This window comes from Drosophila hydei, unplaced genomic scaffold (genome assembly GCF_003285905.1).
Source record: "Drosophila hydei strain 15085-1641.00,03,60 unplaced genomic scaffold, DhydRS2 tig00000001-arrow-pilon, whole genome shotgun sequence".
Lineage (NCBI taxonomy): Eukaryota > Metazoa > Arthropoda > Insecta > Diptera > Drosophilidae > Drosophila > Drosophila hydei.
In genome coordinates this window covers 1,316,163-1,334,657 of record NW_022045643.1, presented here as the reverse complement: position 1 = coordinate 1,334,657, position 18,495 = coordinate 1,316,163, and the positions used below count along the sequence as shown (strand labels likewise).

The following is an 18,495-nucleotide window of genomic DNA, read 5'->3' as shown; positions in this document are numbered from 1 at the left end:
CTAAGTAACATCTCTATAGCCGTCTCTCTCTCACACACACACTGTCCCTCTCTCTCTCTCTCTTTGTTAAGCTATATTCAAGTTATATTATTCTATATGCTTATATATATATATGCGCAGGATTAAATCTAGCTCGTTTTTCTGTATTCTTAAAGGTATATATATAGGTGTGTATATATATGCTATATCTATATCTGTATCTGTATCTGTATCTGTATCTGTATCTAAAGTCCGCATTCCTATAAACACAACACCCAACACACACACACACACACACACACGACAAACTTTAAATAGCAATTAAACTAATTTAATTAGCTTTAAGCCAATGCCTCATGCCTCATTTCAATTGTATTTTGTTTGTTTTTCTCTGCTGATTTTGTATTTGTAAAGCAAATGAATTTTAAAAACAACAATTTGCTTTGCCAGTCAGCCCATTTGACTACATATATATATATAATAAATATATATATATAACGGTACTTGTATATAGTTAGGACTTTGTTCAATTTACGCCTTAGAAGCGAGCATAAACAAGCATCTTCTTCTTATACGATCACGAATTTAATTTTAACACACACACACACATTTAGCACCTAGCTATGTAATTTTATACAATCTATAATTAAAAAAAAAAAAACAAAAAAAAAACAAGAAAAGCAAAACAAATTTCAAACATAATTTGTAAACGTTTTTTGTGTCTAATTTATAAACGAAAAAAAGGGAAAAAAAAACAAAAATAAAAAATAAAACGAATATCTTCGATATATATAAACCATATATAAATCATTCAATTGATTTTCTACTTTTTCTTAATTTGCTGCGATTCCTTCAAAATAAACTGTAAACGAGAGAAAACATTTAACATTTCACATTTTACAGTTCTTTCTACACTTTTCTGCGTGCCCGTTAGCCGAAGTGGGCGGAGTACATGGGCTTTATGTAACGTCGCTGTCTTGAGATTTGTATGATATATAAGATATATACGCGCTGGTCTTATTGCCTGATAAAGTCTTTAGATTTTGCATGCTCGCTCACGAGCTCAGACGGGTATATTGGCTTGGTTTCTAGTGTCGTATTTATAGCATCGAAATTAATGTTTATGCCATAGTCTAGAGTATACCGAGCTGATAAATAGGCCTTTGCTATATCTTTTTACCACATGAATGCTTTCCCTTGGGTGTCTATTACTGCTAGAGACTTGGTAAATAATATATAAACTACTATTTAGAAAAACCATCAAAGTTTTCTAAGCTGTGTAGCCTGAGGTGTTTCAGAATTCGAAGAGCCTGCATAAAGTTAGACGGGGAACATTCCAAAGTTTGGTATCTTAATGATCGTTGACCTTTTCTTGGCGCTTGGCAAATTGAAAAACAACAAACTTACTGAAGTTTTATGGCTAAGCTAATCAGATTTGAAACTAGGGAAGATATAGTTATATATAGAAGTATATATAGACTCTGGACTCTACGCTTGCTAGGGCTGACTACATTCATCTATAGATCTATAGATCTAGCAATCGAATTTCTAATCAATTTTAGTTGTTTCAGAGTTGCGAGCGAGTATTATGCTGTCAGTGACACCCCAATTCACTATGATTTTCTATTGTTTTTTTCTGTTCTTTTTCGGTTTAATGATATTGCAATGCATTCGCCTATGTAGCACTTAGCATCTGGCATCTAGCCTTCGACTTTGGAGTTCAACGCTACGAGAAAACTGAAAAGCCAACTAGAAGCATCGATAGAGCTGAAATGCAAGGCATACGCTTTGCCTGGCTTGGCTCGGTCTATAAATATTTAACACTTGCTCCGATATATGTGGCCACTGCACTATATACAATCTCAATATATCCTGTGTTGCATAAACCCCAATAAAACTCGATAAAATGCAAATCGCAACTATTACTTCAGCATATTATAAATACGAAATCTATGCCGTCCAAATCTGATCTGAATGCTAATTGATGAAACTTTCGACTTGCATTTGCATCGATCATTTGATATGCCACAGAGTTCGCAGCTCGAGCCGAACCTTTAAGGTCTTTTCGAATTGTGCCCATCTTAAGCTCAAACTCTGTTTATGAAATATTCAAAGCGCACATTTGCATGCGCAAAAGATAACGGCATAAAGATGCTGCGACGCTCCAGTGGATGACCTGTAGATGCTCTTAGAGAGCATAAATCTTAACTGGAAGCTTCCACTCTCAACTGCGATGAAACGTGTTGTGTTTCACTCGCTTCAATTGCTTCAATTGCGATATTTCAGCTTTTCAATATTCGGGAAAGGAAAGAGTTATAGATCTAGATAGATGGATAGAATAGTTTAAGTTGAAGAACTCATCAAAATTTCTTCTTTTCCTCTACTACTTTGCTTAGTTATTATTTTACTTCCCACTCGCCTGCCATTTCTATCTCTGTCTCTGTCTCTGTCTATTATTAAGTCATACTCTCTCATCTTTCTCTTTCTCTCTCTTTATCTGGTGCTGCTTTTGACTCCCTCCCTCCCCTCGCTTTTCCTATTCTGGAGAGTCCCAGAGACTCTCTTTGTCATTTTCTCTTATGTCTTCTGATTCTCTTCTCCCTCTCTCACGCTCTCTTTGTCTTCCTATACCACGCTTTCTTTTTTCTATCTCTGGCTCACTCTTTTCTTCTTCCTCTCTTTGTTTGCCTCTGTCTTTCTGTCTCTATCTGACACACGCTCTCTCTCTCTCTGTCTCTTTTCTGTATTTCCTTCTCTCCCTCTTTACAATTCCCTCACCTTCCTTTCTATTTCCCTTTTCTCTTTCCATTCTCCCCTCTTCCTCCCTATCTCTTTCTTTCTTGCTCTTCCTCTCTTTATCTTCTTCTCTGTCTCTAAATTTGTAGCTCACTAAAGACAGTTGACTTTTGGCTTTTGACTTCTAATTCTCTTTCACTCTCTCGCTCTTTCTTCCACTCCCTCTCTCTCTCCCTCTCTCTTTTCTTCTTCTTTATGATCTGTAAGATCTGTATTTAGGGCTTTCCCCCCATAGAAACTTTTGTACATAGGCAATATTTTCCCCGTAATTTCTCTTATAAATAAGAATAAATCTATAATAATTAGTTTCCACTTTAACTAAATTGAATTCTAATTATAAGTTGAGTGGCTGCACGTTTATTGAGCACATTTGTGCTCGGCGTCTGTTGCGCAGTCAAAGGGTATGATTAGTCTGCTAATGCCAGCTGCAGCTCATGATAATTAGAGGCTGTCGCTTGCCTTAACCTACGCCAAGATCGGCGACAAGATCCGACGGACCTTGAACTGCGCCAGTAAAGCGGGAGTTAGAGAAACGTTGAATGAAGGCGTCTGTAGTCTTATCTGTGGTGGCATGCCACAAGCCCAGGGGCATGCGTCCTTGCCCCAAGCATTTGCAGTTGAGGCGACCCTGCGCCTGGCTGATAACTGCCAAAGCAGCTGTAAATGTCAGAGATAAAGCGCAGTCGACGATCGTGCTTGCTGAGAAAGGGGGAGAGAGACGGAGAGAGGGAGGGGTGGAGAGAGGGGAGAGAGAGTTGTTGTAATATTAAATAATAGCCGGGCCGACACGCTCGCAAATGTCAGCGCGCAGGCAGAGAACGTGCGCGCACATCGCGTATACGTACCGTGCGCCAGCAGCGAGTGCCGGCTAAATGAAGCGAATGCGTCTCTGTATGTGTGTGTGTGCGAGAGTGTCTCAGTGTGTGTGTGTGTGTGCTGAGAGCGTTTCATTCTTGTTGTTCGCTCGGTCTGCGCTCATTCGGTTGCATTTCGCTGCATTTTGTGCTCGCTCGACGCTTATCCACACACACACACACACACACACACACTCTCACACATGCGCGCGCGCGTCAGCTTGTTGTTGTTGTGTTTTGGGTTTTTGTTTGTGAGCGCGTTTCAGCTTAGAAATTGCAATTCTCGTGTCGCCAGCGGTTTTTGGGGCCTTTTTCTTTCAGTTAGATTTTGACACGCGCAGCGACAACGAGCCCCAACAACGCGCGTCTCTCTCTCACTCCATTCGTTCGCACACGGTTCAGAGGCGCCACAGCGAGGGCCTAAACGTACTACACATACTTGGCTATATATCCCTCTCTCTACATATATATATATATATATATATAGATCTGTGCATGTTTGTGGATAAATATCTGCACTCTAACTCGTTTAGCATTGCTTTCGCTCTATCGCCTAACGGACTTAACAGCTGTAACTCGATCGTATATACGTTTTCTTCTCACCTGGCTAAGGTGTTTGCAGTGTGTGTGTGTCGCTGTGTTCGGCTTCTTCCTGCGCGCGTTTTTGGTGTTTGCTCAAATTTCAAAAATCAAAAAAGTGTAACAAAAAATTTAAGCTTAAATAAAAATCAAAACAAGAAAATTTGCTGAAAATAATTATAAAATAAATATGAAGTAAAATATAAATAAAGTTCCACAAGCTGTGCTGTTCAGCTTTAAGCAAAGTAAACAAAAATATTTATTATTATGTAATCTTGAAATGCTCAAAATAAAAAAGCTGAATCAACAAAAAAATGCATGAATATATTAAATCTAAAAAAGTAAATAAAGTTATTTGACAGTAGTAAATAAAAAAATCTAAACAAAACGAGCACTAAAAATTTAACAAAAAAAAAATAAGTGAATATACAGAAGAAAATACTTAAAGTGAAACACGAAAGTTTAAACAATAATAAAAAATAAATAATAAAAAATGGTTTCTATAGTATAAGGAACTTAACTGTTTGGGGGAATCAGCAGAGAAAGAGAGAGAATCACAGAGAATTCAATGAGAACTAATCAAAAGTGCATTCAACCAAAAGTGTTTGGCACATGCCGTGCCCAAAGCAGAGAGCGCGCTAAATGGCGGCTCAAAGCGAACGGCGTAAAACGCAACTGGACAAACAAATGTTGAGGAAACACTAATAAAACGTTATGCAACACTGGCCAGAGGCATGCACTTAAAGAAAGCTTGCGATTTTTTGGTCTCTTTTGACTTGGCTTCTATTTATTTAAAATAAAGAAAAATTTGTACAAACTTTGAATTTGAAAATATTTATTTTTTTATATTTTAATTTTATATTTTTTTTTTTTAATTTTGTGTCTTTATTTTCTGCAACTTTTCTTTACTTTTTTTGTGAGACAAGAACTCGAAAAGAAAAAGTTATAATGAATTAGATGAATTGAAATAGTTTTTTAAATAGTTAATATATTTTTATCTGTGGTTTATTGTGTTGTCTGTAAAAACAGAGCAACTTGTCAGCCTTTTAAAGAATTTTTTATAAATCCATTTTTTGATTTTTTTAAATTAACACTTTTGCAACAGTGTAAAAGTTATACACTTAATAATAAAAGGATTTTCATGCAAGAAACATAATAAATTTACTTTTTACTTTTATCTCTTTTGTTTTCCCACAAATTAATTTTAAAGACTTTCTTACAATTTATTTTATTTTATATTTAATTTTTTTGTGGATGAAAAATTAATATAAAATTGTTGAAAATCATTAAATTAATTAATTAATTAAATAAAGAAAGAAAAAGGTTTCATATTTCATTTAATTTTTTAAATTAAATAATATGAGAACCTACTTATTTATATTTATATATACAATTTTTTATTTATATTTTTATTTCTATTTTCATTATAAATTGAATACAGTGTCAAAGTCGTTTAGTTTGATGGGATTGAGGCGACACGTTTGCGGTTTTTGGAGCTGCGTTTTTATTTGTTTTTGGTGAGAGAGAGAGAGAGGGGGTTGAGTGGGTTGGGGTTTGGGGTTTGGTTCTTTGCGAGGGCTTGAGCAGCGTCTTTAGTTTTATTATTTTGAAACGTCATCGTCAGCGTTTGAGTCGACTGTCTCTGTGAGTGAGTGACTGACTCTGTGTGTGTGTGTGTGTGTGCGTGTGAGTGTGTTTTACCTCGCGCGCTTCACTGTGTGAGTGCGCGTGTGCATTCTGCATTGGTGAGCCTGAGTGTGTATGTGTGTGTGTATGATCATGCGCCAAGCAGCTAAAATGCCAGCGTAAAATCATTTCAATTGACAACCCGCAAATAATAAACAAATATGTTACAACTATTTACTACTAGAGGGCGAGCGAGATGGCATGCAGTCAGCTCCACTCCTCTAATTAAATCGTGAATATATGATTAACTATGTTCATTACATAGCATTAAAATACAATTTGACTGCAGTGATCAAACAGGCTTCAATTATTCTGATAGCTCTTAATCAATATTGATCAACATCCATTAAGATGTATGCGAAGTCTTTAAAAGTATTTTACTCCAAATAAATATCAGAAATATATAATATAATAAGTAAAAAAACACTCGAAAGGCCTTTAGCCATTTTTAACTAATGGCCAACTGGCTCAATGCGTCATAAAGTTAAAAAAAAGTGTTAGAAAATATTTAGTCATTAATATAGAAAAAATAAATAATAAAAACGAACTTAACAATTTATGTATATTTAAAAATTATATATTAAATACATAAATATACCAAAATTGAATTAAAAATATCAAACTTATATCATTAAATAAATAAATTAAATATAGACAAAAATTCCAATAAATATAAAAATATTCAAACCAATTAAAGTTTGAAAATTCATAATGTAATTATTAACAATCATTATAAAGCTATTATAAATGATGACTTAAAACAAAGCCAAGTTTATAAACAAAAAAACCTAAAGTGAATGCCTTTTAAGCCAAAAGTACTCGAGCTGCAACGCATCCGCATCAAAAGTGGAGATGAAGTGCCTCAAGATGAAGATCGATTAACTATGAGAACCAGACGAATAATTACAATAGTTTATAATATATAGTATATACTATAACCAGACATGTCTATAAGTCGGCAAAGCAGCTTTGCATGGAAATTATCTGAACGAGCAGAGATCAGCGTGTGCATGAAATGAAAAGCCTCAGGCTCAAGCCTAGGCCTAACTAGTGCTAAAACTTTATTAGAAACAAAGCGTAAAAGGAAAAGAAAAAATAATATATATATAGATATACGGTATGTATGTGTGTATATAGAAAACTAGCAAATCAATGAATGACAGACAATTGGCAAAAGATAAAAATAAAAAATAGGAAAAATTTAATTAAGTCAAGTTTAAAACAACAACAACTGCAACAAGGAGAAGAGCATAGACAATTGAGATGTATAGTGAGAGAGAGAGAGAGAGGAAGAGAGAACCAGCTTGTAACTGTATACATATATATGTGTGTGTGTGCGAGTGAAACAAAAAATATTACAAAAGTCGCAAAGCTTTGGAAAAAAGGCGGAACGCAGCAAAACAAAACACTGCAAAAGTACTGTGGGTGCTGGCAGGGCGGTATTATCATACACAACATGCACAAACACTCACACACATGCACACAGACACATTGACACATACAGTTACAGTATGCTGTAATCGCAATGCAATTAGCGTAGCCAGCAAAAGCTCAAGTTCACTGACAAAGAAATCAAACACTGTCACAAGCAAGCACACAGATACACACATACATATATATGTATACTAATACTGAGGCAGAGCAACTATGCGATAATTTGCGCACTGAGCGAAGCTTTAGAAATGCAATCAAATGACGTTAGCTGCTAGCGTGTGAGCGCGCGAGAGAGGCAGGCAGAGCACGCGTGCAAAGCGACTGACAGCGGGAGAGGGAGAGAGCGCGCGTTCTTATGCAGAAGTATGAGAGCGGAGAGCGCTGCTTGGCAAATAGAGAGCTTTCTAACATGAGTAGGTCAGTCAACGATCTTGCGGCTGCAGTTGGCAACCGGCTTTGCAAGCTTTCTGCTTCCGCATTGCAAAAGAGGCAAAAGCAACAACAAAAACAAATACAAAACGTTTATCAATGCCAAATGAGCATAGAATAAGAACAACAAAATGTTGTTTAATGATTGAATGTGTGCAGGTGTAGGGGTTGAGGATGGGAGTTGTGCAGTTGTCGCAAGCTCTTCGAGCTATTTGTTTTGTTTAACTTAAGCTCTGCATTCGGCTAGATTTATTATGCAATTGTCTTGTTAAGGTGAAGGCGAATGAAATCTAAATAGCTTCTGCATTAGATTTATTCTATTTATAGCTAAGTTTTTTCTATATGTACATTACCTAATTGAGTATATGTGCATATGAATGTATCTATATATTGGTTGTTCAGCTTCTAATGCTAAATGACATTAAATTCAGCTCGAGCGTTGCTCTAGAGCTCTAGATCTGGATATATTAGATGTTGTAGCAGCCTTTTTTTTCTCTCTCTTTCCCAATCACTTCATCTATATCTTTCTCTCTGACTTGAATTGCTATACTCCTTCTAACTCTTTCTATATAATATGGTATTCTTTTTTTCTCTCTTTCATCCTTCATTTGCCTTTCAATTTGCCTTTTTCTGATGCCTTTTTTCTTCAGCTCTCTCTCTCACTCAGTTATATCTAATGTACTTTATATCCTTATCTCTGTCTTTCTCAGCCTTTCTCTTTTTCTGTCACTTTTCCTTCTTCATTTCTCTCTCTTTTGAGTTATCTTTCAGTCTTATCTAATCCACTTTTTGTCTTTATCTTAATCTCTACACTTCACTCTGTGGCTCTCTTTCTTTTATTGTAGTTCCATTGGGGTCTCGCTCCCTCTCTTTTTCTCTTGTTCCGTTATCTATTCTACTGCATATCTTTGTCATTATATCTGTATTCATCTCTCTTTCTCTTATGTCTTTGTCTGTCACTTCTTATCTTCTATCTCTCTCCCTCACACTCTACTTTTATCTCTATCTCTAACTGAATATTTCTCTCTTTCTATTCTGTCCTTCTCTTTCACTTTTCCTTCGTCTGTCTCACTCTTTTCATATTGTCTGACCCTCTTTTTATATCTGTCTGTCTCTGTCTCCGTCAGATCTTTTTGTTCATTTTTGCAGCTCTCGCTCCCTCTCTCTCTTTCTCTCTCTTAATGCTTTGTCTTCACTTCTTTCTCTCTCACTCTCTCTCTCTCTCTCTCTCTCTATTCTGTTCTTCTATTTTTTCTTCAAACTAGATCAGTAAGTCATACCAATCACTTGTCTACATTGTTGTTTAATTTGAGCTTTAACCATCTTGACCTCTGCACCAGCCTCCCACCCACTCTACCTTTCTCTTTTCTCGCCAATCCCGCTGTCTCGGTCTCAGCCGGTCTCGTAGTCTGTTGGCTATTGGCAGGCAGCAAACCGCACTAATTGCAATTCGAGCCATTAAACAACACGTTGGCAATTATCAGCGGCAGCAATTTTGTGCTTTTTTTAAAGCTGGGCAAAACCACAGCACGTAAGCTGAACCCAACCAGTTGCTAGAACAGCAACAGCAGCAGCAGCAGCAGCAGCGATAGCTACTTAGGGTTAACCAGCAACACTTGCAACAACAAGAACTCACCTGTCGCCCAGCTGGAGGTGGGCAAAGGCTGTCGGCGCTTTTGACTTTGATGTGTATTTAAAATGTTTGTTGTGCTGCAACTGTTGAATACATGTGGGAAATTATGATTCGTTAAATGCTTCGCCGGACAAATGGCTAAACGGATTAATTAAACAGCAGCAGCAGCAGCAGTAACCAACACACACATACACACATGTGTGTCTGTGTGTGCGTGCGTTTTAAGCCGCTTGTTTTCAGCATGTTTAAAGCCGTTTGCTGGCAACGCTTTTAATTAAGGCAATGCAGGCAAGCCTGGCAAATGCAAAAAGACTTCGCAACAGCAACACCTTTTCTTTGACATTTTCTTTTGGCCCACACACAACTTGTGCGGCAGCAGTGAAAGTTTTGCTGCAAAACAAATCAACTCGAAGCCCCAGCAAACTTTGCAATTAAGCAAACGATTGTTCTGTTATGGATGTTAAAAAGCGCGAGCACTAGACTTAAACCATTAGCATTCGATATATATATATACATATCAAGTGCTTGAAAATGTAGTGTCACACCCACACACACACACACACGCAGACACGCGCACTCATACACACGCGCGATTATGCAATACGTGTGTGAGGCAGAGGCAAGCGCAGCCAATTGGTTGGCATTTGGTTAGCAGCTGCTACACACACAGGCACACACACACAGGCACACACACATATATGTAGTCTGTCTATATAGAGAAAAAAAGCTGAATTCATTTGGAAAGTTGTTATGGCATTTGCTGTCGCATTTAGTAACAGGCGCAAAATAACGTAGCATACTTTTTAGGGGTTGCAAAGTGCAGCATCGGCTACGGCTGCACTGATTGGCGCTGGGCCGCTGCTAGTTGGGCACAGGGCACTCGGTGCTGAACACATGCGCAGGCGCAGCAGAGAGTTACGTAACTGCAGCAGCAACGGCAGCTTCTTGACGAAGGATGATGCGGCTGCTGCCAACGGCATAAAGCCATGAACAATGCCCGATGTATGTGGGTGTACGTGTGTGTGCGTGTGTATCTGTGTGTGTGTGTGCGCATTGTCGACAGCTAATGTATATTGAAAGGCCAGCAGCAGATGTTTAACTGCACTTGTTGCTGACGGTACGCGAAATTCAGCGCATTAAAAAATATTTCTTAAAAAAAGTAATAAAAAATTCAATAAATTGAAAATTTTCTTAAAATTTATTTTAAATTATCAGCAGCTCAAAACTAACTGGAAGCAAGAAAAAACACAATATGTGTCAAATATTTAAACAAATGGAACTCAGCTGCCGTGTGAATGTGACCTAAGCATAAAAATCAAATTAAAAATATAAGAAATTTCAAAAATTCAAAGAAATAACTATGTAAAAAATTAAATTGTGGGCTGAACAAAGTTTTAGTGCAAAGGTGTTTGTTTTTTCCTTCTTTTGTTAACTTAAATTAATAAAAAAAAAAACAAAAAATAAAATATTTATCAGCAATCTGGACGTGGATTACCTAATAAATACGAAAATGGACGACGAAAGCGACGATAAGGATGACACGAAAAGGTGAGCAAAAAATATATAAAAAACATATACACATATAATACATCAAGCCACTGCAGTGGGTGGGGCGCGCTGCAATTGACAGTTATGATTTGAAGACGTAGACAAAACAGCAACAACAACTGAGGGAAAAGAACAACGAAATAGAATAGAATCAAGTGGGAATAAGTTGTATAAATTTGTATAACGCAACAACTTGAATGCTCTTTGGAAGCTTTAAAGTTTTGAGTGGAAGCTTTAAGTGAAAGCTTCATTAGTAACTGATTGTGCTTATGGCAAATATGGAACCTCGATTCTGCTTTAATTTAGATATTTTTTAAGAACAAACTTGAATATTCTTTAGAAAAAACTCAGGCTCAAGCGATTCTATTTAGAATTTACTGATTAACTAAGATTTATCAGTTCTACTTTAGGCACAGATTGATTACTTAAGATATCTTGAATTCTTAAAGATGTTTCGAGAAAGTACCAAAAGAATTCTATGCTAAAAGACTTTAGTAAGCGATGCTGTCTAAATATATATTTAATGTTATTTACTTAAGAAATTATGTACTTTATATACATCTATAAATATATATATACAGATAATATATATGTATAAAATATAGTTAACTAGAGCTTTGATTATGATAGGAACTAAGAAAGCAATCAATATTTGTATAAATTTGACAAGTTTAACATGCAAAAACTTTGGTTTGGATGAATGATTATTTTTATATGAAATATGGATAATAATCCATATCAGTTAATGCATATATTTTATAAAGAAATCTGATTGTAAAAGTATAAATAGGTAGAGATAGCATTAGAGCAGCAACAGGACTTATAGACAAGACTTAAAGTTGGGTAAAAGATGGAAGAAAGTTATATATACCTATGTATATATTAGATAAACAACATTTAGTCTTTTATGTAGTATCAAAGTTATTTCTTGAAATATTAGAGAAGTTTTAAATACAAGAAGAATTTGGTTTTAATTGACTATTGTTAAGGCAGCTTTAATTTATTATAATTATTGTGGAAGAGAGAGCGCGAAATAAAGAGAGAGAGGAAGAGAGATAGAAAGAAATGAGTGAGACCTCTGAGAGAAATTGAGATTACAGCTAACAAATAGCATAGATAAATTGAGGGATATAGGTATATAGTTGAATATATGTATGCATATATAATATATATTTATATATATATATATATATATATATATATAAATATATATATATATATATATATATATATATATATATATATATATATTTTTTTTTTTTTTTTTTTGTAATTTGTTTAGCTTTAATGAAACTTCAGCAAAATCAGTCAAAAATGTGTGTTAATTCATTTGCTTGTTTGCTATGTCATAATCGAGCAACTGCCTCCTCTTGCCCACCCTTTTGGCCCATTTGCAACGGGAAAAAGAAAGACAAAACGGGCTTACTTGGCTAAATTTGTGGCCAGGTAATAGACACCTTTAATCAAAAGCAGAGTGAAGTCCAATTCCGAACTTCAATTAACTGAAATTTGAGCGTAATTTGTTTTTTGGACATTCACCGAATTGTTTCTGTATTTCTCTCTATATATATGTAGCTATATATATATAATATAATTATATTTAATAATAATTGTTTTTCCATTTCTGTCTGGGACATTGCATAATATGTAAACGCGCTGAGTTTGTATTACAATATCAAATTAGTAACTCCAGAGGGAAAGGAAGAGAAAGAGGGAGATGCAGGCAGACAAAAATAACGGTATATATGTATATAGAGAATAATAAGAATAAATAACTAAGGATATAGATATATTCCACTGTGCAGCATATAACTTGATGCAGGAAAGGTCTTTCGACTGCATTTATAGTTAAGAAATTGCGTGACAAGGAAGTATGGATATATCAGATATTATATATACTAGTTTTCAGTTTAAAAACTATATTTTTAGGTGTAAGATATATGTTTATATATATATATATATATCTAATATTTAGATATATGTACAATTTTGTTAAAAAAAATAGTAGTGCTCACCTTATTAACACATTAACCGAATAAAAAGACACTTTTTCCGATGGAAAATACAAAACTGCCTATTTTTTGCTTAGAGTAGAATACAAAGAATAGAATTACGAAATAATCCCTTTTATTTTTTTTAGAATTCATTAGTTCGTTAGCGGATTTTCATAGAAATAGTAGTGCTGGCTGAAAGGAGAATAAATAATATATATAAATGAATTCATAAATAATAGATAGAAGTTATAATATATAAAAATAGATATATAGATATAGGTCTGACAAATTATAGATATAGAGATAGATAGGTAGATGTGATATATTTTTGACAGATATATTTCTGTAGATAAACGTATATATTCACTTACATAGACATACAGTATTATAGTTGGATATAATACACATATTTATGTATCTTTAGCTAACAAGTTTACTATTTTCTGATTGGCTGATGCATCAACCTCAGTCCGTTTCGATAAAAAAGCAAATTGTATCTAAATCCGTTTAATAAAGTAGCAGAATGAAGAAGAAGTGGCTAAGCCAAGGCAACTACCGTATCATGTGGTATGAGTTATTATGTTTTTTTCGCTCGCCTTCTCTTTCTCAATGAGTCCCAATTCCAGGAATTGACATAAACAACTAGGTAGTTGGCTATCTCTGTCATACACTCCTTCTCTCTCTGTCTCTCTTGGCGTTCTCTATAAATTGCTCTGTATGCGTTTCATTTTATTGACACGCAAATGTCAAATGCAAAACTCGAAGCCCAAAAATGTTTGCTCTAGCGCAACGAATGCAAAGCGACAATAGAACTGAAAAAAACCCCGCCCACAGTCTCAGTCTCGGCCACGCAACCAAAACCCAAGCCACCCAAACCACCCCACCCACTCTCACATCAATTGCCTAAGCATGTATGTGAGAGCATGTGGGCGGATTTGTCTAATAAACGCCAGACAAAGCATCAAGCGCAGCACACACGTGGGCCAAAGGTGAGCAGCTGTTCTCTGTGTGTGTGTGCGTGTGTGTTGGGGGTTGGCTACACATAAAAGACCTCTTACACTTCAGCTAATCTCCATAAGCCTCACTCTTTTGTGCTCTTACCATATACAAATGATTTGATCATCATTTTCTTTGGTTAACCCGAAGTCTTCTTTGCAGAAAGTCCAGGAATTTGAGCGAGAAGAAGCGTCGGGATCAGTTCAATTCGCTGGTGAATGATCTGAGTGCATTGATAACCACATCGAATCGCAAAATGGACAAATCAACGGTGCTCAAATCCACAATTGCATTCCTAAAGAATCACAATGGTAAGTGCCTAGCGCTAGTCTAGCGGCGATTCAATTCTATGATCTCTCTCTGGTCTCTGCAGAGGCGACCGACCGATCGAAGGTCTTTGAGATACAGCCGGAATGGAAGCCGACGTTTCTCACAAACGATGAGTTCACGCACCTGATGCTGGAGTCTTTGGATGGCTTCATGATGGTGTTTAGCAGTCTGGGCTCCATATTCTATGCGTCAGAAAGTATTACCTCGCAGCTGGGCTACTTGCCGGTAGGTGGCGCCACTCAAAGGCAACGATTCACGTATTCATATGGCATTTCTCTCTGTCTGCACAGCACGACCTATACAACATGAGCATCTATGATCTGGCCTATGAAACGGATCACGAGGCCCTGCTGAACATCTTCTTGAATCCCACGCCTGTCATCGAGCCCCGCCAGACGGACATCAGTGCCAGCAATCAAATTACCTTCTACACGCACCTGAAGCGCGGCGGCTTAGAGAAAGTTGATGCCAATTCCTATGAGCTGGTCAAGTTTGTGGGCTATTTTCGTAGGTAGTCGAGCCGTGCAGCGCGAGCGGAGTTACTTAAACTAAGATCTTTTCCGTAGGCAACGATACCAGCACCAATGCCAACGCCAGCTCGGACAGCCAGAGCAACAGCAATCAGCAGTCGCTGCCGCGCATCTTGCAGCAGAATCTGGGCGTCGAGGTGGACAAGAAGTTGGTCTTTGTGGGCACGGGCCGCATACAGACGCCGCAGCTGATACGCGAAATGAGCATCATCGATCCCACCAGCAACGAGTTCACCTCGAAGCACAGCATGGAATGGAAGTTTCTCTTTCTCGACCATCGAGCGCCGCCCATCATAGGCTACATGCCATTCGAGGTGCTGGGCACCTCGGGCTACGACTACTATCACTTCGACGACCTGGACAGCATTGTGGCCTGCCACGAAGAGTGTAAGCCAAGGCAAGACTCGGCATTCAAATGTAACTCTAATCGTTAACTCTACTCCGCTTAGTGCGCCAGACGGGCGAGGGCAAGTCCTGCTATTACCGCTTCCTGACCAAGGGCCAGCAATGGATTTGGCTGCAGACGGACTACTATGTGAGCTACCACCAGTACAACTCGAAGCCGGACTATGTCGTGTGCACGCACAAGGTGGTCAGCCATGCGGAGGTAATCAAGCAGAACCACAAGGAGCGACAGAAGCCGAGCAAAGCCCTAACCTCCTCGAGCAGCAGCAAATGCGCCTCGGCTACGACGACGCTGCGCGACTTCGAGCTGAGCAATCAGAATCTGGACAGCACGCTGCTGGGCAATACGCTGGCCAATCTGAGCAACGAGGTGGCTGCTGCCACATCGCCCACGGTGGACTCCTCGCCCATGTGGTCGACGGGTGCGGCGCCCGCTGCAAGCACCTGCCAGCTGAACTCGGTGAAGACCTCGCGCCCTGCCTCCAGCTATGGCAACATCAGCTCCACTGGCATCTCGCCGAAGGCCAAGCGCAAGTGCTACTTCTACAATAGAGGCAACGAGTCGGACTCCACTTCGATGTCCGCAGATTCTGTGATCAGCCGGCAGTCGCTGATGACGCACGTCAGTTCGGTAAGCTCTTGGATTGGCCCTGTTTGATAGGTTCTCTCTCTATCGCTGGCTTCTCTGTCTTCACAGCAAAGTCAACGCCTGCGCTCGCATCATCATCATCAGCAGCAGCAGCAGCAACAACAGCAGCAGCAGCAGCAGCAGCAGCAGCAACAGCAGCAACAGCAGCAGCAGCAGCAAAATTCGCACTCTCAGCAGCAGCAGCTGCAGCATCAACAGCTCACCCAACATCATTTGCATCAGCAACAGTTGCAGCTGCAGCAGGGCGTTGGTGCGCCCAAAATCTTGCCCATGCCTCTGGCAGCCACGCAGATTGTCACGAGCAATGCCTGCCAGTTTCCTCAGTCCAGCTATCCACTCACCAGTCCGCAGCTGGTGGCGCCCAGCTTCCTGGAGCCGCCGCAGTACCTGGCTGCCATACCCATGCAGCCAGTGATGGCGCCGTTTCCGGTGGCGCCTGTGCTGTCGCCGCTGCCGATGCAGGCGCAATCGGAGCTGCTGCCGGGCGCAGTGGTCATGACCTCCACGCAGAGCCAACTGCAGGATCAGCTGCAGCGCAAGCACGACGAGCTGCAGAAGCTGATCATGCAGCAGCAGAACGAGCTGCGCATCGTCTCCGAGCAGCTGTTGCTCGCGCGCTACACCTATCTGCAGCCCATGATGCCCATGGGCTTTGCTGCCAGCAACATGGCCGTAGCCGCCGCTGCAGCCGAGGGCAGCACTGCCGGCGCCCACGTGCAGCGCAACTTCAACTTCAGCGGCAGCAACGCTGTCGAGCCCCAATTCAATCAATACGGCTTTGCCCTGAACTCAGAGCAGATGCTCAATCAGCAGGACCAACAGATGATGATGCAGCAGCAACAGAATCTGCACAATCAGCAGCAGCACAATCACAGCCTGCAGCAGAGTCAGCAGCAGCAGCAGCAGCAGCAGCAGCAGCAACAGCAGCAGCAGAGTCAGCAACAGTTGCAGCTGCAACAGAGTCAAAGCCAACAGCAGCAACAATTGCAGCTGCAGCAGCACAGCCATCAGCAGCAGCAGCAGAGCAGCATGTTGTCGCGCGAGGATATGGAGGACATTGATGCCTTTCTCAATCTGTCGCCGTTGCAGTCGCTGAATCAGCTCAACAGCAGCAGCGGCAACAACAATGCCAACAATGCCAACAGCAACACTGCTGCCAACAGCAGCAGCAACAACAACAACAACAATAATGGCAACAGCAGCAACAGCAACACTAACAACAACAACAACAACAACTCGAATGCTCCTGAGAACACAAATGAGGACTCGCTGCTTTCCTATATGCAAATGGCCACCGAGTCGGGCGCCTCGCTCAACTTTCACATGGGCATCAGCGACGATGGCTCCGAGTCGCACAGCGAGGACAACAAGCTGATGCGCGGCAGCAGCAGCAATCAGCAGCAGCAGCAGCAGCAGCAGCAGCTGTTGCAGCCACAGCCAGCAGCGCAGCCGCAACTGTTGCAGCCACAGCAACAGCAGCAGCCGCAGCAACCGCCGCAAAACTTCTTTGCCGCAAATCCTTTTGGCAGCACGAGTCAAAGTCAGCTGGCAAATGATTTAGAGATTTTGCCTTATCAAATCTCGCAGGAGCAAACGCAAAATCTGTTCAGCTCGCCGCACACAGCGAACAATAGTCAATAGTGAAAGTGGGCGTGGCCTGACTTGAACTGACCAACTGAAATTCCTTAAACTTAGCCATAGACACACACACACACACACACACACACACATATATATATATCTATATATGTATATAGCTGTAATTCGTATTGTAAAAATCGTTTCTAAGTCCTACGGCACATGGCTCTCTCTTTATCGTACATAGACAATAGCCACAACTAGTTGTAGATCTCAACAGACTGAGTATTGCTCTAATGCTTAATTCACTCTAGCTATAGCTAAGCTAAATATTATGTCTACTCTGGGCTCAAGTTCTCAAAAATCAATTTTAGTTTTAGTCTAGCGAAAATTCGACTTGTTTTAAGAATAGCCCAACGTTTGCAATTAAACCAGTAAGTGCCAGTGGCGCACACAAGGGATCTCTCATAAATATAGACATACATAAATATATATATATATATATATATATATATATATAAAGGCATACCACACACACACACACACAGACACACATTTCCATGTACATTTAGTCAAAAGCAACTAAAACAAAAGAAACCTTACAAAAACCATATCATTCAGTTATATATATATATATATATATCTTATACACACACACACATATATATATTATTTTTAAAGACTGTGCTTCGATTTAAGCTAAAGATATAACTAGTTCTTAAGTCCAAAACTCAGGTTGAGATTGCAACTGAATTATTTGCTGTGAACATATTCAAATATTAAAAAAAACATTCGACTGTTTCTTTTGTGTTGTTGTTGTTGTTTTTCTATTCTAATTTGACAGCTCGAAGTTTTGTTATATACATATATATAGAAAAAGAGAGAGACATCTGTATTAAATTCTGTTTCAGTTATTGTTTTTTATTCGTTAGTTCTGAATATCTTGCTAAATCAGATTCACATTCACATTCAATGAGAGCTGATGAAGTGCCGAAATGCAGAGAGCTTAAATCATATACGATCTATCTTTTAGCTAGTTATATATAGCTCTAAGTACTACCTGTACATGCCTAAG

General features: G+C 39.0%; 1 protein-coding gene across 3 annotated transcripts; it reads left to right on the top strand.

Moving 5' to 3' along the window:
• The first annotated feature begins 3,961 nt into the window (after positions 1-3,961).
• Positions 3,962-17,920, top strand: LOC111603064 (circadian locomoter output cycles protein kaput). Of its 3 annotated transcripts, none has more exons than XM_030225990.1 (8): positions 3,962-4,055; positions 10,606-10,938; positions 14,091-14,239; positions 14,302-14,483; positions 14,549-14,765; positions 14,825-15,175; positions 15,238-15,824; positions 15,891-17,483. In XM_030225990.1, exons 2-8 carry the CDS (start codon positions 10,901-10,903, stop codon positions 17,481-17,483), a joined length of 3,117 nt encoding a protein of 1,038 aa, XP_030081850.1. In that variant the 5' UTR covers positions 3,962-4,055; positions 10,606-10,900. The 3 variants fall into 3 exon arrangements, with proteins under 3 accessions (XP_030081850.1, XP_030081848.1, XP_030081849.1); XM_030225988.1 differs by having other exon boundaries at positions 14,079-14,239; XM_030225989.1 differs by lacking the exon at positions 3,962-4,055 and having other exon boundaries at positions 10,901-10,938; positions 14,079-14,239; positions 15,891-17,920.
• Positions 17,921-18,495: the final 575 nt, after the last annotated feature.

Coding starts and splice junctions, on each gene's coding strand:
- LOC111603064 (XM_030225989.1), top strand. CDS start 10,901: ATGGACGACGAAAGCGACGATAAGGATGACACGAAAAG. Junction 10,939..14,078: donor GATAAGGATGACACGAAAAG/GTGAGCAAAAAA, acceptor GTTAACCCGAAG/TCTTCTTTGCAGAAAGTCCA. Junction 15,825..15,890: donor TGATGACGCACGTCAGTTCG/GTAAGCTCTTGG, acceptor CTGTCTTCACAG/CAAAGTCAACGCCTGCGCTC.